This window comes from Gavia stellata, chromosome 6 (assembly GCF_030936135.1).
Source record: "Gavia stellata isolate bGavSte3 chromosome 6, bGavSte3.hap2, whole genome shotgun sequence".
Classification (NCBI taxonomy): domain Eukaryota; kingdom Metazoa; phylum Chordata; class Aves; order Gaviiformes; family Gaviidae; genus Gavia; species Gavia stellata.
The window spans coordinates 30,781,663-30,806,251 of record NC_082599.1 but is presented as its reverse complement, the minus strand read 5'-3'; the positions used below and the strand labels follow the sequence as shown (position 1 = coordinate 30,806,251).

The following is a 24,589-nucleotide window of genomic DNA, read 5'->3' as shown; positions in this document are numbered from 1 at the left end:
TGCTGTCAAAAGCCGCTTTGATTCATTGTGCCAACTACATGGCTGATACATTCCCTGATGATGTTTCCGGATGATCTGAGTCACGTACAAAATATTTTCAGAGGCTTTCTTTATACATTCATAAAACTTCTAGGTAGAACCTATTGTATTTAATAACTCTGAAAAGGGTGCCTTTTCCCCTAGTCACTCTATAAACTTGACTTTTACCCTGGTTGTATAGCTCCAGCTAAAAAGTGAACATTTTTACTCTTAATTTTTCAAAGGCATGTATAAGTTATGTATGTTTTTTTTTAACTATGCAAGTCAATAAAACTATTGCCACAGATTTCCTGATGATCTTAAAACTTTTTTAGCCCTTAAATGCTTAGTCTTATTTTTCATAAATTATGAAGCTGGCATTATTTTTATTAGGTCAAATATTCTCAAGTCCCTCTATGTAGCATGTAAAATAACGTGCATGTGACTAACTTAACCCTAAATTTACCTGTGAAATTCCTATAATTCTATAAACTCAGAGAGCATTTTGATTTAAAGCAGTATTCTGTCCAGTTCAACAAAGCAAAGGCTGAAGAGGTTTCTGTGCTTCCTAAAGTGAGTACAGCATGATGTAGCAGAAGTGAATAAAATGTATTTCCAGAAGTGCTTTAGCTGAGGGTACAAGTTCTGCATCAGGATGCTATAAATTTGTTAAGATCATGGCTTTCTGTGTATTCCTTATCAACCTATAATCTCCTGATTGTTGCCTGTTTTTCAAGAGCTGAGGAACAGTAATCCACACTTGCTTATCTCTCTTAATCACAGCCTCACGGTGCTAGAGCTCCTTGAGCCTTTAATTCCCTCTTAGAGGCGTAACAGGGTGGAAAGTAAACAAAGACGAATTTGCAACCTTCAACATTGCTAATTTGCTCTGATGTCAGAATATTTAAACAGGCAAGGACTTGGGAATTATTTGATCACGGCTGATTTTAATCTAATGCATGTGAAAAGGCTGAGTCTGGGAGGGTTGTGCAAAATGACAGGCGTCCCAAGAGAGGTTGGCTGAAGGTTTCTTCTTTAAACAACAATAGCTCCATCATTTTCAAGCTCTGGGTGCTGTGTTCCTACTGTGTGTTTTTGTAGCTCTTTGCATTTTTAATCAAACTTTTTGAATATGGTAGCAGTTTTCTTGAAAATTCCTCATTTGCTTCCCAGTTTATAGGTGGTTGAAACCTGATCTTCAGGCTTGTTATTGCATCTGTTCACTGGGTAGTGGGTGGGAGAGATAAAGATCCCTATTTAAAAAGCTTTGTCTCTCTCCATGTTTTTGTATCATCATGACAGCCTAATGTATCCTGAATACTTTCATATGTAAAACTCAGAGTATGTTTTAAAAATGACTGATAACTTGATCTTCAGATTATTTTCAATTACACAGTTGACATTTATGCATGTATATATGTGTACATACTTCCCAGATAGGAAAGGATGTTATCTTGCATTATATATTACATGCACACTTCATCTACCACGGAGGTGATATGCTTACACATACATACACGTTATCATATACATATATTCATTGGTCCTCACAGCAGATAGCTATGTGTTATTATCTAAAACAGATTTGATAAATATGCAAGGCAAGTTAGTGGTGTTTGGGGTTTTTTTCTGCATTTTCTTCCATTTCCCTTCATAAGGTCTTGATTGTCTATTTAATGCATGTGTAATCACTTATTTTTTGTTGTTTACAAAATGGTTAATGCAGCATACATATTGTTATCAGGACAAATGTCTGATGCTCTCTTAATTAATATATATCATTCTGGTTATGCCGGTTCTGGTTGTATGACTTCTGTTTCTGAAGCATGACGATTTCTTCTTTTCTTCTTGGTATGTATCATTTGGGATATTCCAGGGAGAGATGTGTCTGGGAAGCCAGCCCTTTGCAGTCACTCTCCGCGTCGATTACAGCACTGGGCTATTTGTGTTTCTCCTCATCCCTGTTTTTCTCTCTCACTCTCTCCAGCTGGTGTAAATGACTGCTGCTGCCTCCCAGAGCAAGATAACCTGCTCAGTCAGCTGGAGCCCCCTGCGGACAGCTGTCTCGCTTTTAGCTGATGGAAAACTGCTACTAACTGCTGAATGGAAGAGCATGAAGCAGCAACCATACTAGCAGCAGCAGCCGCCTCCGCTGCTGCAGCAGCAAGAGTGAGCGAGGACTCTATTGTTCCCTGGTGTTAAACAGTTTTTCCTTTTCAACTGCCATGCACAATAGCGGGAGAGAGGTTTCTAGTCCCTTTCTCCCTGTGAAGAAATTCTGAAGAGGGGAATATTATTTGAAGAAGGTTTCGTGGTCGTGCCGTGGGTTTTGGAGGCGGCAGCAGGCTGCTGGAGGCATGGGGTTGAGCGAGGGGAGCGCTGCTTTCTGCCGTGGTCCAGGGGTTGCCGCCGTGCCAGCCCGGTGCGTGGGAGTTCTTGTGCTTCTGCTGCTGGCAATCTGGGACGCTCGTGCACAAAGTGAATTTCAAACTTCATCGGTGTATTTGTGGAAGACCGGTAAGTAAGGATGCTATGTTAGCACAACAGCAGCATATTTATTTTTTGTTGTAAGTAATAACCTTTTTGTGTGAGTTGTGTATGTGGAGAGAGAAAGTTAGATTTCAATTACTAATGTTTACTTGCAGGGTTATAGAAAAAAAAAATGAGGTCATCCTCCAGGATTCCACCAGCCGAGCAAATATGGCAATCAAAAAACCCACATTTGTGACTCTGTGGCACTGTTACTGGGGTCTCTTATGTGTTTTCTGTGTCTTCTGAGGTTTTTTATTTTGTTTAGTAGCTCTGTGTTGTATGCAAATAGCAAAGGTCAGGGCATTAGTGCCTGTCCACAATGGGAAGGAACGTTTGTTACAACTGGAGTCAGCAACGTTAACAGTGTTTTAAAAATATTGACTTTTCCCAAAGAAAGATGTAATTCAGCATGTCTAATCTTTGTGCTCTGTGCTGACATGTAATATATTCAGCGTGGTAATTGGTGGGGAGTTGGGTTTGTTAAATTTAGGTTTGTTGCACAGTATGTAGGACATGGGAAAGCTAATGATGGATTAGGTGAAATAATCCAAGTGATGCCAGATCTCATAACCAAAGAGCCAAAGGCAAATAGGCTATGTGGATTCAGCACCACACTAGATAGATAATTTCCTCTGCTTTGATACTAATGAGTTACGTGTCTGTTTTAAAGATTGCATAGTCATAACAGTGTTCTACCCTTAACGTTGCATTAAAAATCAGTGGGGAATTGTCCTATGTCTATTAATATATTACATTAATTCAGAACTTTAGCAGTGATGAATATGTGCATTTTAGTTGTCGAATACAGTTTTAGTTCCTATGTAAGTAGAGTCAAAGTCTCCTTTAGGAAATCTAATAATTTCAAGCCAGTGAATATTTCACATTGGCTATGGCAGTTAGCTTTCTTCCCTGTACGTTTCCAGGGATAAAACAATCCAAAAAGTAGTAGCTTTGTTTAAAAAACTGCTTTTCCATTAAAGGATAATATAGTAGTAAGCGAAAGTGCAAATTAATAATTTGTCTGAAAAACAACTTTGAGAAGACAGTCTCTTTCCTGGATGGAGGGCCCCAGCCTTCTGCCAGAGAAGCAGATCAATTTACAATTACAGTGATATCCTGAATTTTTTAAGAGGCTCCATCTATCCAGCAGCTCAGGAAGGAGATTAAAAGGAAATTAATTTAAACAAGAAGACAAGCTTTCCAATAACACTAGAAAGAGAAATCTGAAGAAGGGAAAATCCTTTGCAACTTTCACTTCTGACTGAAAGATGGGTCGCGCAATGACAGTGTGACCCATTTTTTTTTTTCTTTTGAACCATTGACAAATTTGAAACATAGTTTTCAGTTCCATTAAAGATTTGTAAATGTTCAGCACACACTTAAAAAGAGATAAAATACATGCACAGATTTATGCAAAAGCACAGTAATAATATAGCATTTTCATAAAGCATTTTACATTTATCAGAAGAATAAACTGTTTGTTATGCCTCCGTTCAACTGATTGTATTTAAAAATGTTAAAATAGTAACATAGGTTGAGAATAATAACAACTCTAGTTAACCAATACTTATGAATGTGCGCTGTCAATTTGCTACGGACTTAACTCCGCTTACTTTGCATATAGTACATGTGCTCTGAAATCATGTCGGTTAAACCAGCAAGAAGGAAACTGGGTTGGCTTTTGTTTTCTCCCCCTTTTTTCTCTTCCTGGCAAAGACTGCCCTTAAGAAACTTTTGTTTAAAACAGGTACGATCTAATTACGCTGCCTGATGAAGAGCTAGTTGAGCTTTTCTTCTGTGACCTCACTCCTCTGTTTTGCCTGCAATAACAAATAGGATAAGCATGTTCACTGTACAGTTTTTAATATAAAAGCATCAGTGATTTGATGATAACATGATGAAAAACAAGTCAGTGTGGCTCTTTGCAAACAGTGAATGGCAAGATGCAGTGAATAAGGTAGTGCATCTGTGTTTGGTTTCTAATTAAATCTTCACTCTTTTTCTTAGCTGCTTATTGAGTTTTGATGTTTTCCGCCTCTTTGTGGGAGGTTCTAGAAAGTGAACTAGGAGAATCACTCATCAGTGATCTGAAGGGATATCTGGTATGGGATGTATAAAGTTCAGCTAAAGTATCAGAGGGAATAATAAAACTGAACAGTAGTGAGCTCATCCAACTCGGATGGTATTTTGCTTTTCCTTCTGTGAAGGAAACGGGTTAGGGGAATGTGTAGCTAAGACTGTGTCTAGGAAATCAGCTTGATTATATGCCTTTTGGGACCTGTTATATCCATTTTTTAAGAAACATGCTATTTTTGTATTGAATTTAGTCTGGGATCAGCTTTTGTAAGTGCTATTCATGACTTGCATGTACCTGGTTTTTATTTCTAAAGATTTTTGAAATCATGTCTTGCTGTATGCCACTCCATGTCTTCCATACTGGCTTACTGCGTTGTGTTTTCTTAAGGATGCCCTTCAGCGGTTATGAGGTTTGAGTTGAGGCATTCTTTCTCCCGTAAAATAACAATTGTGATATCTGGTATAGTTTCCTTATCCTTTTTGGTTTTTCTTGAAGGGTTGATATTCTGTTTTATGGGGTTTGGGTTTTTTTGTTGTTTTGGGGGTGGGGTGGCGCTGGGGTGTTCTTCTAATTCAAATTTCAACTGTTTACTTCCAACCTATGAAAACCTCTCAGGGGTCATGACTTTTCCTGTCTATTACCATTCTCCTGTCTACTACCATAAAAATCTGAGGTGTTTGTAATACTCAGGTTAACCATTTTGGGGTTTAGTTATCTTTGATTCAGCATGGACAATGTTGTAAACAACCTGCTTTGAGCAGGGAGATTCGACTAAATGATCTCCAGAGGTCCCTTCTAATCTCCACCATCCTGTGATATGGATGCCATTACTAAGTCATTTCTGCTTTTCCAAGTGAAACTACTTTGAAGTTTTGGCTTTCGTAACTTTTTTGATCTTTTGTGAGAATGGGTATTTGCTGTTGTATATTTATGCTGCAATTATGTGTTTTTAATGTACTTTCAGTGTTTTGAAGGGCATTTAGACGAATATAGTCGATCATAGTTACTAGTCTTTAAACTAGGTTTCTCGCTAAACGTTCTCATTCCATAGCATGCAGACCTGTTGTATGCATTTTTTTCAGATAGAAATACACAGCTGTTTCATTTTGCGCGGCCACTGGGAAAGCCATCTGGTTTCTTTTAACATAAACTAAAGCAAAGTCTCCATCTGTGCAGAATACCTGGCTCTTCACAGCAGAGTGATGAAACAGCTAGATTCCCAGAGTTGAGTCATGGTGTCTGTCTGCTTGATGATTTGAGAGAGACCAGCTGTTTTTAGCAACTCATAGAACAGAAGTTGTGGTATTAAGGGGTGGTGATTCCACCAATGTGAGGTGGACACACACTGCCAAGCACTGGACTTTTGAAGTTGAAAGAATTTTTGAATGACCTGTTTTGTTCATTAGTAATTGCCCTTCTCTGAGTCTACTGACTTAATTTGCAATGAATAGTTGTTTGGTTCAGGTTCTACACAGCTACACCGAACTTCTGTGAGTTCCTGAAATGTTATAAATTTCATTCATATTCTACCTTAACTATTATGAAGCCTGATTGAATTGTTTCTGTATATGCACAAAAAAACCAACTATGTGCCACAACTCAGTAAAAACTGCTTGTGTTAACTTTTGTTAAATGTTATTGTCCAGTTTCTTTTATTTTTAAAGTGAAATTTTCATATTCAAGAACAGCTTATAATCTTATTTATACTGCCCACCATAGGCTAAGATTTTGATTTATCTATAAGTTTTGCAGTGAACAATGTGAGGACCGCTGATTCCTAAATAAAGACTGCCGTACAGTTATCCCTCTTCCAAAACAAGAAGATGCATATTTTTCTTGTTTCATGATGCAGGCCATATGTATACCATTTCTATACACAAGTGACTAAGCGTAGGCCTTTCTTGCCGCATCAGAACTTTCCTTTATTTCTTTCTACCCTGTGCTTCATTTGTTTTTGTTAAATCAACCAGCACAGTGATCTGTGATGTGCTGTCAGTGTTGGGTGTAATGCCTGTCTACGGTTACTAATATAATTACCGAAGAGCTGCACAAAATCAGCAAGGTTTGATCACACTGTAAAATTGCTTCTTCTGACAGTTTGAAGTAATGCACATTACACTCGTGAAGATGCAGCATTGGATTGATATCTCTGGAACAAAAAAAGTCATAAGAAAAAATCCAGGAGGCAGCTCCTTTACCATCGTTATCTGTTTTAAAGACTATTGATCAGATCTCAGATAGTATAGATCAGTATAGCTATGCTGAATTCTTTGAGCTATCTGCAATTGTGTGATATCAAGACTTGGTCTTCTGTATAATAATTACAGTTGGATGTTTTCCCCTTTTTTTTAATAAAGGTAGAACTTGAAATAGTCTTTCTGTAGGTAACTGCCATTTTAAAATGAAAGGGGAAAAGTCTTTTTGTTTCCTAAAGAGAACACTTAAGTATCTATATTTTTATGCTTATGTTGTGTCCCAGTATGTGAGAATTGGTCCTTAGGAAAACTTGCTTAGTGTTTGAGACAGTGGAGAATCAGAAGAAAGGTGATAATATTGGTGTAGGAAACATACAGAAGATCATGTCTACTCTTGGGGTAGTGGAGGCCCTGAGTGAAATCTGTGTGCCAAGTGGTTTCCAGTGGGACCAGAAGGGTGTTGCAAGCTCCGCAGACCAAGAGCTCTCCTTAACCTCTTTTTGAGCTTTTCCAGGCAGCAGCATCTCTATGTGATTTTTTTTTTTTTTTTTTTTTTTTTTTTCCCCCCCCCCCCCCTTCCTTGTTGCATTGTTTTGGGAAGAGGACTGCCCAAGGGCTTCCTACTTCACCTGAAGAGCCTATGAACAAATGCTTTTGCTGTTTCAAGGTGTTACTGTGGGATCTTGTAACCAAATCATGCTTCTGGACTGGTTGATATGAACTTGGGTCTCAACCCTCCCCGTCCCGATTTTTAACCTCTTGGTTTCCCACTTAACCATAGAGTAGAACAAACACAACCCGTGTACCATTACATCCTTGTCAGGTTTTACAACTTTTACATGTTCCAAGGCCTAAATCTATCTTAAAAAGAGTTTGGTGCCATAAGTGGAGTTGGAGAGAGGAGGGTTTACAACACTTTGTCTGAAATTCCTCTTCTAACACCTTTGGTGGCTAACAAACGTAAAATCTCTGAATAAAATGTCCTTATTTTATTTTTCCCCATGTATGTCCCTAGGACTGTCCTTATTTTCACAGGACTGAGTGTTTCTATCTCATATTAATGCCTGAGGAGGGCAGAAGTCCTTCCTAGGACCGGCAGTCCAGCAGGCATTTCAAAATGTGCCTAAATACACACTGACAGGAATGATCACAAGGGAAGAGGGAGAGGGCTGGTTAGGTTATTTTTCTCTCTCCTGTTCCATCATATAGCAGGAAATTCCCCATTTGTTTCAGTATTTTCTTCTTTTTTTCTTTTTCCAAAACTAGAGTAAAGAATTTTTGTGGTAATCACAACTTGAGACTGGAGATAGATAAGCCTATGTCAGTAAACAGAAAACTCATGATTTTAAGGAGATTATGAAAAAATGATCTGAAGAGGAAGATTAGACGTGAAGACCTAGGGAAAACGCTCAATCAGAAAAGGTGTTTTAACTTCAGGTCTGACTGTCAGGAAGGGAATTCACATGTGATGATGAAAGAGGGCAATGAGGACCTCTTCAAGGGAAAAAAACGCTCTAGTTATGGTGTGGTGAACTTGAGCTGGTACCTACACATCCTTGAGGAGGGAGAGAGAGAGGTCAAAATTTTTAAACTGTCAATGTAAAAGGTGTTTTTCAGGATTCATCTTTTTGATTCTCAGGTCTTCAGTTACAGAATAAGATAGAAGGAATATTAGTAAAAGCTGCAATTTCATCAGTTTTTCAAAGAATAGTAATTATTAAAGCAAAAAGTGCTAAAGATGCTTTACTGTTACCTCACTGATTTAAAATAAAGATGATCCTCCAGGACTGAATGTGGTTAGGTGTTGGTTACATATGCCCTGCATAAATTCACATTAATTAGAGTTTGAATTTATCACTTCTATTGCACCCTGTAATGTGCGTCTAAGCAACCACACTCTTTACTGTCTGTCTCTCAGTTAAATCTGACTTTTGTGTAGTCAAATGGGGCTTGTCTGTCTATGACTTGAATAAGGAAATATTCTTTTTCATTAGGCATGTTCATCACTCTTGCTCTTTGCCCTCATTTATAAAATATCCTTTCAGATTTTTTTTATTCAATAGAAATTGTGCAAGGCAAGTATTAAGTCTTTGATTAATGCAAAAGGTTTTCAGTGGAGTCTGGCAAGAAAACATTTGGCAGAGATGTAGAAAAGGGTTGCTTTGAAATTATTTATAAATGGTTTTTAGTAATCTGTCCTTATTTAACAAAATAAGAGTAAAAATTTAAATGTTTGGAGAAAAATTTTGTGCTGCTGAAATTCTTTTTCTTAGGCAGTTATTTTGCCATATCTGAAATAGGAAAATAGAAACAAGTGTGGCTGATATTATAAGCCTCTAGTTAAGATAAATAAGAAATGTACTCTGGGCTAATGGTTAACTTCACTTGTAGGATACCATTTTGAAGCTGTCAGAAAAGTGGAAAATGGTAGTTGATCACGTTGTACTGAGATACGTCTGGATTGTTTTTAGCAAGTGCCCTGGAGTGCTTATTCTAACTGTGTCAGCTGAATCCCTCAGCTTATAGGGATGCTGGAATAAGAGAATACCTCAAAAGCTATGGGTTGTTTTGTTATGCAGGCTGGCTGCTTCAGTGTTGGATTAATTCAGTCTATCAATATCTTATAGACCAGGGTTTAACTTTACAGTTCCCAGCTCCACTTGATGTCTTCTTTTATCATGTTCATCCACTCAGTTGTTCAGATGTCAGAAGTGTGTATCTCTTAACACAGTAACTCCAGATTTAATAGAAAGCCCAATTCTCATAATATAAAGGCTACTATTCTCAAAACAAGTAGTAATCTGCATTTTGAGGTAAAATTTGCCATGGTATTAATAAAATTGTGCATTAAGCTATGTATTGTAGCTGAGAAAGTAATTTCTGGGGTTTATGATAATACATATATTTATTTATTCTGTTTATTGAAGGTCCTTTCCTGCTTTCACAACCTTTTTCATCATTATATATGTCTCTTTCTCTTTCTTTTATTCCTTTGTTTTTTGTCCACAAACAAGTCTTCTCCATGTAACGGGGCTGGGGAGACCCTTTTCTGGATGTATGTCTAGTCAAAATCTCTTTCTCTTTCTTAGACTAGAGAAGCTGAAAAAAGTGGTGGGTTCCTTAGGTGGGTAAAGAGATGTTTAAATTCAGACTGACAGAAGATCCAGTTGGTTTGTGTGGAGCCTTAGAGGAGGCAATGGGCTGGCAGAGCCTACAGTTGGAGACAGCAGTAGTAATGACTTGGCTTTTACTTATGGATTTCTTCTTTCTCTTTATATCTTTCTGTCTAGTGAGGCAGAAAAAATACATGGAGTTACAAAAATAATGAAGAATTAGATGAGAGAAACATATCCAGAAAACCTAAAAAAATCACATTATTTGGTAAAAAATTTTCCTAAATGATTGCAATTATAGTAGCTGCATTGGGTATTAAATCTCAGTCAAACAAAAGTTAATGTAAGCAGTTTTGCTACTGCTATCACAAATGAATCTCCCCTAGAAATCCCATTATTTACCATTTTCATATGAATGCTGTACTGTGTTAAACATATCAGTGTCTGGCATTTCACACAAAATCCAACAGACGTTTATTGTAACAATCAGCACGTTCTCAGCATTAATTAGCACTGTGCATTTTGGTGCGGCTGACATTTCTGGAAGTTGTCAGTAGACCACAATAACTGTTTTCTTGAATTCACTTTCTGTATTTTGTGAGCATTGCCAAGATTGTTTTGGTGGTTTTATGTCTCTGGGACAGAGAAGGAAAATCTGGTGTATTTGCATGGATTCAGGGAAGGAGTGGAATTAGATGCAGCCTTCATTGACTGGCCCAAGTGGAGGTTTCTTGTGTGATCCCTAGTGAATGGTGTTGCTGGAAACGCAGCAAGCTTTCAAAAGTCCAAATACCGGTAAGAGTTTTCCATAGGTATTTTGAGGGAGAGAGGTAATAACTAACTGTTTTGTGTAGACTGTTTATACTGCATAAAGTGAGTTTGAGGATATTAATTGGAAATGGCTTCTGATGTAATGAGACATACTTAAACATTTTAAAGATTGATGACATCTGCTAATCCAATCAGAAATTTGTTAATGAGATATGTTATTACTTTCTACCTCCTGTATTATGCAAAATGAAATGTTTATATTAGTAAACTATAATATAACTCTCCTTATGTGTGCTGGGGAATAGCTATTGTACCACTAAGCCAATAGAGAAATAACAAATAGAACAGAGAGAGATTGTTTTATAATGACTTGTGTTTGTACAGTGCCTAGCACAATTGAATTCTCTTCATTTGCTGGTGTTCCTGTGTACCACAGCTTTATACAAAATGACATAATTAAGACTTGTTAAAGATGCTGTTTACAAAGATAAATTATTAACATTCTAAAAGAACATTCTAATAATTTCAAGTGCCAAAAATAGTTCAAATAGCTGATATCAAGATGCCGTACTAGAGGATAATAGAGGAGAAAATTATTTTCAAAGGAAAATTTGTGAAAAACTTTGGATGTAGGATTGCCTGTATAATAGTTCCAAAATGCATTGTTGTGAGAAAATGTCTTCAGTAGCAAGAGGAATGTTTTTAAATGCTACTTGCCATTTCCACATTCACACATTTGGCAGTTGTCCCTTCTTGTATTTGCATATAGCAAAACTCTTTTTTTGAATTTTATATTAATGTGCTTGATTATCCTAAAAGGTCACTTGCATTATGTAAAGGTTTGCTTGTTTTGCAGTTTTCTACTGACTGGGTGAATCAAGTGTACATTGTGATCAATTTTGTCCCGTTTTATTCTGGTTTACTTGATTTGCTTGTGATTTTTGGTCAAAATAATGCCCGGATTAGAGGAAGAGGTGGAGGAAAAGGGTAAAAGCCATTACAGTAACAGTAAGTCTGCTACATCTTACAACAGGGAACACCAAACCTTATTAAAAAAAAAAAAAAAAGAAGCCATTATAAGCTAGTGAAGAGGCTGGATCTTGAATCCAGTCTCAGCTCCGCAAGTGGTTTGCAGTGGTGATGTTGGGATCTGTTTCCTCTTCCGTAAAGTGACATTTATGTGAGCAGAGTTTTGTGTAGGTCTCTGTGCAAAAACAAAACAGAAGAAACTTTGAGACTTGTGATTTTTGATATAGTTATCATACAGTTCCCAAGAAACCAACACTTTAGCACATTTGTGCTTGCCATGTGCAATCAAAAATGGATGTAATGGAAGAGATTAGGACATTTGGAAAACAGGAAGAAAGAAGTTAACATGAGTGGAGAATACAAACATAAAAAGCATGGGGCAAGCAACCAGCAGCTATTTTCTGTTGAATGGACGTATTTTAAATAGATTGTGAGATTGAAAGACTCAGGGGGTTGAGAGAAGGCGGCAATTGCTGTGTTAACAGTTACGGAAATTTTGTAACTAACATGAACTTTCTAATGAATCTGTCTGGAAGCTATATTCATATGATGTTTCCAACAATACATATACTTGTATATGCTTGCATGTGTGATATATATGTGATGGTCTGAAAACATTACTGAACAATGCTTAAAATACATGTAACAGTAGGTTACCCAGAAGTATATATAGTATATTTTTTATATATATATACCACTAACTTATTTTAAGAAATTCCAGCTTTGCTGCTGCTGCTTATCTTGCTATTTTTGAGGCATACTTTGAAGGCTGTCATTGAAACCACTTTTTTTGTAACCTTAAATGAAATTCACAGTCAGCATTGCTTTTTAGACTGCAGTATTGGAAAGACCAACTTGTTCCTGTAGGACATGCTTGGTGCCACGCAGAAGATAATGAAAGGAAGCGGAGGGAGAGTGATAAAGTGACTGAGCGTGCAAGGAAGATTTGTAGTCTTTAACTTGATGTGGATGAATGACTTGTGGCTGTCCGTATTTCAACTTGATATATGAATGTCAACACCTTGGGAATAGTTTGGGTACCCGAACCGTAAAGCTAGGATATTCAGGTTACTTCTATACTGTACTTCCATGTCTTTGTAGGGAGCTGCAGGAGAAGTCTATGGGCTGTGCTGCACAAAAGTGAGTTCTCTGCAAAGTGCATCCTGTGACAGATTTGTATAGGTGGTTTACATATTTACTAGTGATAAATATTTCATTTTTCCCCTCTGTGTTTAATATACTTTAAGAGCTTTATGGAATAAATCAAGATGATGAGTATATGTACTGATTATAATTGAGTCTTGGTTCTTTTCTCATATAACAGATTTAAGCTATTTTATCAGATTTACTACTGATTACATGTGATGGAAGTGACTCTAAATTTATGATTTTGTTATATAGATGTAAGACAACTTGGTTTTTGAGATAGCACCATTTTTGTCTTTTTCTTATCCTAACTCTGCAAGAAGTTCATTTTATTGCTTTGAGGGTGTTATGTAGTAAATGCCTTGCCTTGAAAATACTGAATTTGCTAGGTTAGGTGCTTCATAGATTCTCCTCAACAGTGTACTGCTAAGTTTCTCTCTTAACACAAAAGTAATAGTCTTAACACAAAAGTAATAGTCTTTAAGGATCAGGGTCCAAAAACAAAAGATGAAATTGGGTGGTAAAGATTTTACCTTTTGGTTGTAGAAGTAGGTTTTCCAAAATACGTATGTTTTTCTGAAGCCTCACATACAAAGGGACGTTGGTGATTAGAAATGAACTAACAATTCAGTGAACTAAAAATTACTGCCATGCAAACAGAAAAAAAGTGTCTCAAAATGGCAAAATCTGTTGCTTACATAATGTCTTCATCACTCTCATTTAAGAAATAGACTATAGGTGTGTTCAGATCAATAAGAAATCTTTCATATTGTTATTAGACTAGAAACAGATGAAACAGTGAACCTGCGTCTCTGACAGTAAATTACTGTTCACATATAGATGCTAATTTGGGTGTAAGCCATTGTAAGAAAGATGATAGTAGATAATCTGCTTCTGAAGTAGCTTGTGTATCTCTTACAAAGGTTGTATATACATCTTCTGAACTAATAACCTTGCTGTTTTAGTAAATTAAAGGCAATCTTCAATATATGCCCATACCTTTCTAAATATATTGTCTTCTCAGCAAGTAAAACACTGTTATCCAGAAAGTTTTTTATTATTATACTACGAATGGAATCCAGTATGTATATAATCCCCTGAGAGCGATGAGTAGAACTCCTAGAGGCAGGCATTCATTAAAAAAATACGGATTTAAGGAGAACTTGAGATGAAGAAAAGGTGCAACATAATTAAAGACAAAATATTACAAGGAAGGGCAAAAAATGAGTTTTCAGTCTTGTGATGCCTATATTAGTTGCTAATGCAATTCAGTGTTGCAATTTCTTTTCAATTTAAGACAGACATTCATCACCTTTTATGTAAATGTTACTAGAGAGTTATTTTGGAAAGGAAAGACAAAACATATTAAGAAGCCATAAAACAAAGATACCCTGCTTTCTCTATAATGAATCAGATAATATATTGCATTTTTGTTAACTTTTTTTCATTGAAAGTATTTAAAAAGAAACAAGTTATCACTAGCTAAGGCTTACTAAATCTTCAGAACGTTATTGAAGTAGTTTAACCTAGATAGGGAGAACAGATTAATGAATAGCACATCTGGGGGGAAAAAAAACCCCAAACATAAAAATTGGAGTGTAGAACATCAAAGATAGCATGGGAATTAAAACCAGAAATATTTACTTTTGTGTTATATCACTTCACCTGTGTCTGGAGCTAACAGACAAAGAGTTCATCTAATTTGCTGCAGTTGGTTATAAACAAGGAGTCCATTTGAAGTAGTAGTGGTGCTTTTGGTTTTGAATTTTTAAAGTAAAGATGAAGTAGGCTCCCTGAAGATAAAGACTCATTAAGAAAGCCAAGGGCTTTTTGGAGAATACGTTCTGTTCAGGGTGGTTTTTTGTTCCCCACTTTGTATGTCTCAGAGCACACTGCAGCTTCTAATGAAAAAATAATGCAGTTCATTAATCTGGAAAAACTTCTAAAAGTAGCTACATTCTCACAGTATTCTGGGAATTAGTTTGAACATAATTGGTTGGATGTCAATATTAAAAAGCACTTTAATGAAAAAGGAAATGCTCAAACTATGATAGTTTGCTGCTTCTGATGAAAAATTTAATGAGGCTGAATAATTACCCCTTCCCTCTTCTTTCTTCCCAATCTGCCATGTCTTTTCCAAGCTCTGCTTTACATTTATTGTAAATATTTTAAGCAGTAGGATTTCTATCACTGTAATTGAAAGACTATACTATTGTCTGCATGTCACACTATTTTATGGCTAGTTTGCCTTTTTCTGTAATCCTTTTTCCCTTCATGCCTAGATTACTCAAGAAGAGTATTTGTCAATTGTCATGCCCCTCAGCTATCACTTTGCTGAACTGCACTTAGTGAACTCTAATCTTTCTTGATAAATCAACCTATTAGTGTTGCACCAAGCAGCACAATATCTGCCATTTACATTACATAACGGCTACTCTAGTTGGTTTAATGTGACTCTTATCTTCTAACTTCAGGTTGAGAATTACTTCCTTCTGACATGTGATCATTGCCCAAATACATATACTTTCCAGTTACTGAGTTGACAATTACTTTATTAAATAAAGTTATGAAGCACATGGAAGTTGGGATTTTAAGAAAAAAAGACCACCCCACAAACCAACACACACACAAAAACAGAAAAGCCACAAAGCCACGTCATTCAAGCGGAGGGCCTTTTCTTCTGATAACTAAGTTGCCACAGAGTGATATAGTATCAGTTTGATATGATGTGCACTGTTTTCTTAAATGTTTTGAATTCTAGGTGCAGTACAGGTAGTCAGATAAGAAATGAAACATTCAGGATAGTTCTTTAAAATGCAGTATTTTTTTGTGTATATAGAGGTCTTCATGAGTTTTCAAATCTGTCATCTCTTTTTTTTTTTTTTCCTATTGCCTTTTTTTGGTAGAGATGATAGTTTTTAGGTCCCCATCCCTGTTTCTCATATGGCTAGTATTAGCTCTTCCATATCCTACCCCTTTTCTATTTCAGTGGGCTAATAGGTACGGTGTGAGATGTTTGTCCCCATGACCTGGGTCAGTATTAGCTGCCTGTTCAATAACTGCTCAGTATTCTGGAGAAGAAACATGTGCTTTTACTTCCATAGGCACCTACCAGCAACAAGAAATAGTGGTTCACCTTTTTATGATGTATTAATGCACTTCCAAAGAGAGAAATGAGAGACACAAAGATAGTCTTATTTATCTCATGCTGTCAACATCTAAGAATTTTTATCAAAGACGAATTGAAATTAGAAGACAAAGCCTGAACCGTTTTGGTGCTTTTATTAGTGATATTCTAGACCTGTAAGTTACAAACCCTGAGTATCAGCCACACCATGATGGCGATGCAAAACGTGATTTTAATATTCCGTTGCACTCTACAGAGAGACATTTTGTGCTTCAGAAGGCATTTGCTGCTGTTTCTGTAGGGCCTGCGGCCTTGAAGATGACCTGGAATGCCAGATTAGGAAATTGATGAAGCCATCAGTGGTTTGCTGTGCTCTGCTCCCCAGGCTACGAGCCACCTTGTCACAGGTAGTGCTCATGTTATCATCAAATATATGACATTTTTCCTCACTTCATAAGAAGGTGAGAAACTTTTAGTGTAAGCTTAATAAGCAAAATATGACACGTATCTACACAATCTCTTAAGGGGAATTTTTGCTTTTTTCCTAATTCTATTTCATTTAATAATTCTGTGAGTTTTGCCTTTTTATCATAGTCAAGAGAGAGGCATATCTGAATCTTTCTAGAAGGACGTTTAGTTCAAACGTATTCTCTCACTATACAGATCATAATAACAGTGTATTTCTGTGGGATTTTTCCATTGAGAAAATAAAATTTCTGGGTCTAGCCTTATATACATGTAGCTCCTGTGACTTTAATGTACTCAAGGTAACACTTCAATGAGTGCTCAACATCAATTCTGGAAAGTAAGAATCATAAGGTAGAAAAGCCAGCAGTATTTTGCTCCATCATAATTTTTAGGTGTTTATTGAAATATTTAACTAGTATTTTTTTATTTCAACTAGAAAATGAAGGCTTGAGGTTAAAAATATATAAATGCAGATTCAGGTTTATTGTATAAAAAGGGGGCAGAATTCTCCCCGAGGCGTTCCTAGATGTGTTTTTGCCATTTTAATTTATATTTTGTGCTAAAAATCCATCTTTCTTCTTTAATATGTATTTTGTAGTATCATTTTCTTCTTCATATTTTTAAGCTTTGTGTAGCTCAGTACACTGAGATTTCCATTGGTATGTCAGTTAAACTTTAATATAGATCAGTGATCGTGCTTTTCCCATCATGGAAGCATCCTTGAACTTTTATTCCTTCCTGTGTCATTGGATTACATGTAACTGCAAGAGTGACCTGTAGAGCAGCTTTCCAGAGGCTCATGAACTTTCATTTTCTTTTCAATTTTATTTAAAGGAATTTGTCTTAGCTGCCTTCATTGTTACAATATACATTCAAACAAGACAATCAGCACTGGGCATTTTGTGTTTAACTAGCCATGTTAAAACCTACTTTCAAACAAACAAAAAAAGGTATAAAATGTGTGTCTTGATCTTATTTCCCTTTTGGGAGATTCTTAGCTATTAGGTAGATTAGCCTTTATGCTTTAGTTGAGGAATAACACCTAATCCCTTGAACTAAAAGGAATGGGAAGCAGAAGATGAAATTGAGCTAGGTGATACTTTGTTTCCTCTTGTTTCAGAAGAATTTTTAGAAAATGGTACTCCTTTATCCTTCAGAAATATGGGTGCCTGTTAGAAATGATTCTGAGCATAATGCCAATGCAGTTTTAACAAGCAGACTTGGTAAACATACAGATACATGAGGTTTGGATTAACATAGGTTGTTTTGGCATCCTTTTAATTTTTCAGTTGTAATGAAGGATGTATTCTTTGGGTGACGGGGAAGCTTTAATGTAGATTCTTGTTAGTTCCTATAGTTACTATACATTTGTAGTTGATGGTTCGAGATCTTATTTAGGAGTTCTTCTGGTTTTATGTGTCCAACCCATTTCTGTCTCCTTTTTGCATCTACCAGGACCATTGCCTTCTATAGAATTGAAGTAATGAAAAATGCTGGTTACTCATGTGGTTCTTGCCACCTCCAAGGTTCTTTGGTTATGTGGAAAAACAATTTTAAATTTCAATGCAGTACAAGCAAAAAAAAAATTATTCCTGTCGTGGTTTAACCTAGCCAGCAATTAAGCACCACCACACAGCCGCTCTCGCTTGTTCCCCCCAGTGGGATGGGGGAGAGAATCGGAGAAAAGGTGAAACTCATGGGTTGATATGAAAACAATTTAATAGGACAGAAAAGGAGGAAAATAATAATAATAATGATAAAAGAATATACAGACTAAGTGATGCACAATACAATTGCTCACCACCCGCTGACCAATGCCCAGCCTGTTCCCAAGCAGCAGCCCTGCCCCAGTTTTTTGTTCAGCATGACGTCATATGGTATAAAATATCCCTTTGGCCAGTTTGGGTCAGCTGTCCGGGCTGTCTCCCCTCCCAACTTCTTTTGCACCTGGCAGGGCAGTGTGAGAAGCTGAAAAGTCCTTGACTTAGTGTAAGCACTGCTCAGCAGTAACTAAAACATTGGTGTGTTACCAATATTATTCTCATCCTAAATCCAAAACACAGTGCTATACCAGCTACTAGGAAGAAAATTAACTCTATCCCAACTGAAACCAGGACAACTCCTTGTGATAGCAAAGAAATCTCTGAGAGTTAAACTTTGAGTATAATACCTGTCACTTTGAAATCTGGTAGATGAGTACCCTTGGCATGGCTGTTGGCAACGATTTTGTATTTAAACAAGGTTTTCATTGCTATTCCATTTTCAAAGCAGAGAATGTAATGTGTATTTAAAAATAACTGGTCTCAAGAAAAGCTTCAAAATGAGAATATATTGTTTTAAAACCTACTTAATGGAAAAGCTTTCAAACTGAAATTTACTTCATGGTAGCTGCTTGTGAGAGAGGCAATTCAGTATGACTCCAAGCTTCTGCTTTTATCTGCCTTGACAATACTGCATCAATCTTCAATGCTGGTAAAGATACAGAAATTGTTCCTAGCAGCATAAAAGCAATGCCCATTTTAAAGGTCATGCATGTGCAATGCCTTTTGATGAATTAGTAATCAAGTGATTATTTTTTGATAATTTTGGTTTGCCTTTGTTAAGTTTTAAGATTATTTTATTTTTCCAATTTGGTATCCTTATGTAGCTTTTCAGTACAATATGGGAAGCTAAACAATCTTTCTATTGCAGGCATAGAGGGTTGAGCAAAATATGAAATGAATGTATGACCATTCTTTCAGCTCTAAGACTGCCTGCAGTTTCAATGCCATCCACCTATTCACAGTAACTAACATGACATTTTTGTAGTTTGTTAACAAGGAAGAAATTGTGTAAGGCATTTTGGAATGCAATATTTCTTCTTGGGCCAGTGCAACTAAGAGTTTCTTAGTTTGCAAATTATTGGAGTCTATTTTATTATTACTGATGTGCTTGTAAGAATACATTTCACCAGCATGGCCTGGTGCTTCTGTGTTTTAGAATATTCTTAAATACTTTGTGGTGATTAAGTATAAGCAGCCGCTTGGAAATATCTATAACATTATAGTGATGCTATAGAATTACTTAATGTCGTTTTCATCGCTGAAAGATCTTTGCTATCTGTTTCTCAGTGTCAGGATTTCTGACATCCTGACAGATCATTGTAATTTAGCAGATGGCCTTAGACTCAATCTTTAATCAGTAAACTCAAACTGAAGGTTTGGAGTTTATCTGTTTCATTCTTAGCTCTGGACTAATAGTGGGACAGATGGATTCACCCCGTCAGTGAAGTTGCTATATAGAGTGCTTTCTGGAGCAGTAAATGTTGCTGTGAAATACAGCTAGCACCACTGTGCTAGCTTTGCTTTAGTTTTAATGTAATTTTAAATCCTCATTTAGGAAAAAGACAATTTTATTCCACTTGTTATGAAAGCCCTTTACGATTTTAAAGGGAAGCTCAACTAATTTCTAGTTAACCTTATGTAAGAAAAGGTGAGCATGGGAGAACACATAAGGAAACAGAAGTCTTCTTTATTTTGCTTTAAATGTATTAAACATAGAGATTCTTTCATGTGGGTTTTCAACTTATTTACTTATTGTGTAGTATTTTTATTGGTGTAGATAACTATTTTTATGAACATTTGAAACTGTCTAAAAATGCATTCTTGAAAAATGTTGACAATGTCACAAATTTATATTTTAACATATATAAATAAATACATTATTTTTTAAGTTCTTTAAGAGAGATTTGTTGGGTTTTGGCTTTTTTTTAAAAATATATATGTTAAAGCTGTCAATACAATGGTTGGTTATAAGTGAAACCCACAGTGCTATTAATACTACTTTATCAGCATGTTGTTTTCATACAGTATGTTCCCTTCGTGTCAGAGTAAGAGTACTCTGCCATTAATTCAGTGGATTTGGTGACAGGTTGTTATAACTGCATCTCAGAATATAGAGATAAAATCATGATCTCTATAAATACATATCTCTGTCAACCAGAGCTAGCTGCTTCTCCCAAAGTGCAGAGTAACCTTCCTTCCTGCCAGTTTTTTAGAAGTTTGTTTTGTGCTTTCTTAGAAAAAAGTTTCTAGGTAACAGAGAAAAACTAACATTTTGCTGACCAAACCTGTATTTTTCTGAGTGTTTCCTTTTTAATACTGTGGTGCTTTCAAGTATGAGCCTTACTTTCATCAGCATAGATTTTTGAGTATAAATTGGAAGGGAAAAAGAGTCAGCCATGTTTTCAGTTTTTGTATGTCCTGAAGTAATCCATCTTTCTTCAAAGCTTCTGCTGCTGTTTGTCTCCCAGAGGAGAATGATGGCTGGCTGTCCTTGCTTGAAAGTGTAACTTTAAATGATACTCTCTTGACTGGTTCGTGGTGTTTAGAAATAACATCATTTTATATAATGGAAAAAAAGAAGTACTTAAGTGATTCCAAAAATCATCTTAAATGTAAAATACAGAGTTACATTGAGCCTTTCTTTCTGTTATTTTGGGCAACCTTGCCTAAGCAAGGATTTATTAATGGTAAACAATTTTGGTTTGCTTACATGTGACTATCAAATGGTGTAGTTAGACCTTAATGTCATAGGTGAGAGGTCATGCTAGGAATAAAGCTAAATAATTTAGAGAAAAGTAGACTAATTATTGTGGATGGAGTGGACTAATTATTAATAACGGTTGGATTTCAACATACCTTTTTCTTCCCCCTAAGGGTGGTATTTTGAATATTCAGTGTTTTGAACTGCATTAGAAAAATATGCCATATGGTTTTGCTTGTCTTTTCTGATTGGATGTAACACCAGCTGTTACTTTGCAGATTCCTGAGTAGACAGTATAGATTTTGTCTGGAAGTGCTCAGGCATTCACTTTCATACTTGTTTCCAGTGTGGATTGTGTGAAAATTAGATCATGATTTATTTCAAAATATGGAAGGGATCTAAGTATGGATATTGTTTAAAAGTAAGTGTAATTTCAGTTAGCAGTTTGAAACTTCATATGCAAAATAAAAGCACAGTGTGGTGTGACTTTTTTGTAATGCATAGACCTTGCTTTTATTTTGCAAAGTTGCACGTGTAGAGGTAAGTAATTGTATTTCTTTTAAAAAAAAAATAACTATGGAGGCGGTTTACATGTATCACATTTCCTTCTAATATAAATGACTACATTGCATAAACATTTCATTCTTGAAGTCCTCACATTTATGAGGATTTTTAGAGTTACTGAACTATTTAAATTTCATTAAAATAATGAAATAATGTTTTTTTCAACAGTATAAACACTTGGTTATGATAAGCATTAAGGAAAGCCTTTTAGCTTTTAGGAGGTTGGTATTTACTGGATCAAAATAATCATGAAATTGTTTTCTGTATGAGAGGTTGGATATTATTCGTATTTATTTGTTTAAAGTTTCCAATAAATATTTCTTCTATTGCTTCTTGCTCATTGTGAAAGCAAAGTCAGCAGAACTGACTGGTGACTTTGGAGCATTGGGAAGAGAAGGGTATTCCCAGACTGACTGTAAGAGCACCCAAAATCATGTGATTAAAAAGGTTCAAGTTCAGGGTTAAAGGAAAGAGTTTGTACTCTCAGGTTGTAGCGTATAGGATGGTGTTTATAGTATTGTGGAAAAGACTATACTGTATAGCATCAGCTTATTAGTGCCTTTCTGTTCCCACTCCTTTTCCCGCAAACTGGTGAATGAGAACCTTTTGTTCCCTTCAGGTGTTTATGCAGTGGCCTTTGCTATCGCTGCCTTACAGGGATGCGTGATTTCCCCAACTTCTCTGTGCCCACCACAGGGTGGGTGGCTGGTTTGTGACATTCATAGTCATTCTAGTTGGATGGGTTATTGATGAAATTGCTGTTCAGATTTGATGACAATTTAATACAGTACATGATAACTGAACTGGGTGACCTTTGCTGCAATTCATGTTGGCCTTTCTCCCTGTTAAGTGACTGCTCAATTTATCTAACTTCTAGGAAATACTGTGATTGCTGAATAAACTGTCTTGGACAAAGATATCAGCCATTCATCTTGAAAAGGTTGAGTGGTCACTAGTAATCAGAAAAGGTCAAAGAGCCTGATTTAAGATTGTTTAAATCTGATGCTCTTTTTCAGAGGTAAAAGTACATGATGTTACCAAGTGTCCAACTCTGGTATCAGTGAGTCTGGTGGAGACACAGCAGTGGTGTAGAAGACTGTTTAAAGAGTGTCACCCAGACTGTTAGTTTGTAAGTGCTAGATAGAACAAAATAAAAAATGTTAGTCTTCAATTTTCACAGAAGATGTGTAATTATTTAGTTTTATCATAAAGTTGTGTCGGACCTTTAGTATACATGTAATTAATAGAATCATAGGACCATTTAGGTTGGAAAAGACCTTTAAGATCATCAAGTCTGACTGTAAACCTAACCCTGCTAAGTTCACCACTAAACCATGTCCCTAAGCACCTCATCCACATGTCTTTTAAATACATCCAGGGATGGTGACTCCACCACCTCCCTGGGCAGCCTGTTCCAGTGTCTGATAACCCTTTCAGTGAAGAATTTTTCCTGATATCCAATCTAAACCTCCCCTGGTGCAACTTGAGGCCATTTCCTCTTGTCCTGTCACTCGTCACTTGGGAGAAGAGACCAACACCCACCTCTCTGCAACCCCCTTTCAGGTAGTTGTAGAGAGCGATAAGGTCTCCCCTCAGCCTCCTCTTCTCCAGACTGAACAACCCCAGTTCCCTCAGCTGCTCCTCATAAGACTTGTGCTCCAGACCCCTCACCAGCTTCATCGCCCTTCTCTGGACACGCTCCAGCACCTCAATGTCCTTCTTGTAGTGAGGGGCCCAAAACTGAACACAGGATTCGAGGTGTGGCCTCACCAGCGCCAAGTACACGGGGACAATCACCTCCCTAGTCCTGCTGGCCACACTGTTTCTGATACAGGCCAGGATACCCATGCTGACTGGGCCTGATCGCCTGGTTGTCATGTGCGTGCCATGTGATGGCACTCAAGGTGATCTGCTCCATAATGTTCCCTGGCACCGAGGTCAGGCTGACAGGCCTGTAGTTCCCCGGATCCTCCTTCTGGCCCTTCCTGAAGATGGGCGTCACATTTGCTAACCTCCAGTCTGCTGGGACCTCCTTGGTTAGCCAGGACTGCTGGTAGATGATGGGAAGTGGCTTGTTGAGCACGTCTGCCAGCTCCCTCAGTCCCCTTGGGTGGATCCCATCTGGTCCCATAGACTTGTGGTTGTCGAAGTGGTGTAGCAGGTCGCTAACCATTTCCCCTTGGGTTGTAGGGGGTTTCATTCTGCTCCTTGTCCCTGTCTTCCAGCTCAGGGGGCTGGGTACCTGGAGAACAACTGGTCTTACTATTAAAGACTGAGGCAAAGAAGGCATTAAGTACCTCAGCCTTTTCCTCATCCTTTGTCACTATGTTTCCCCCCATGACCAGTAGAGGATGAATATTCTCCTTAGCCCTCCTTTTGTTGCTAATGTATTTACAGAAACGTTCTTTGTTGCCTTTTACTGCAGTCGCCAGGTTAAGTTCTAGTTGGGCTTTGGCCCTTCTAATTTTCTCCCTGCAAAACCTCACAACATCCCCGTAGTCCTCCTGAGTTGCCTGCCCCTTCTTCCAAAGGTCATAAACTCTTTTTTTCCTGAGTTCCATCCAAAGCTCTCTCTTCAGCCGGGCTGGTGGTCTTCCCTTCTGGCTCATCTTCCGGCACATGGGGACAGTCTGCTCCTGTGCCTTTAAGACTTCCTTCTTGAAGAGTGTCCAGCCTTCCTGGACTCCTTTGCCTTTCAGGACTGCCTCCCAAGGGATTCTTTCCACCAGGCTTCTAAACAGGCCAAAGTCAGCCCTCTGGAAGCCCAAGGCAGCAGTTCTGCTGACCGCCCTCCTTTCTTCTCTGAGAATCGAAAATTCTGTCATTTCATGATCGCTATGCCCAAGACATAGAACTAGGAACAAATGCTTATCTTTAGGGAAAATTGGTAGATATTGATCAGTTAAAATGTGATATTTAGATTAATTTATACATACAGGCTACTTTCTGAAGAGTTTCTGCTGTTGCAGAACTTTTCACATACAAATGGTGTTAACTACTGCTTCTATGCTGAAGCACAAAACAA

At 37.1% G+C, this 24,589-nt stretch overlaps 1 protein-coding gene across 1 annotated transcript in view; it reads left to right on the top strand.

The window, feature by feature from the left end:
* Window positions 1-2,366: 2,366 nt before the first annotated feature.
* THSD7A (thrombospondin type 1 domain containing 7A) overlaps window positions 2,367-24,589 on the top strand; it is a 217,854-nt gene continuing 195,631 nt past the window's right edge. The window contains exon 1 of the mRNA XM_059818868.1: window positions 2,367-2,535. Coding sequence (XP_059674851.1) covers window positions 2,376-2,535 — 160 coding nt within the window. The 5' untranslated portion in view covers window positions 2,367-2,375. The remainder of the gene's footprint in view (window positions 2,536-24,589) is intronic.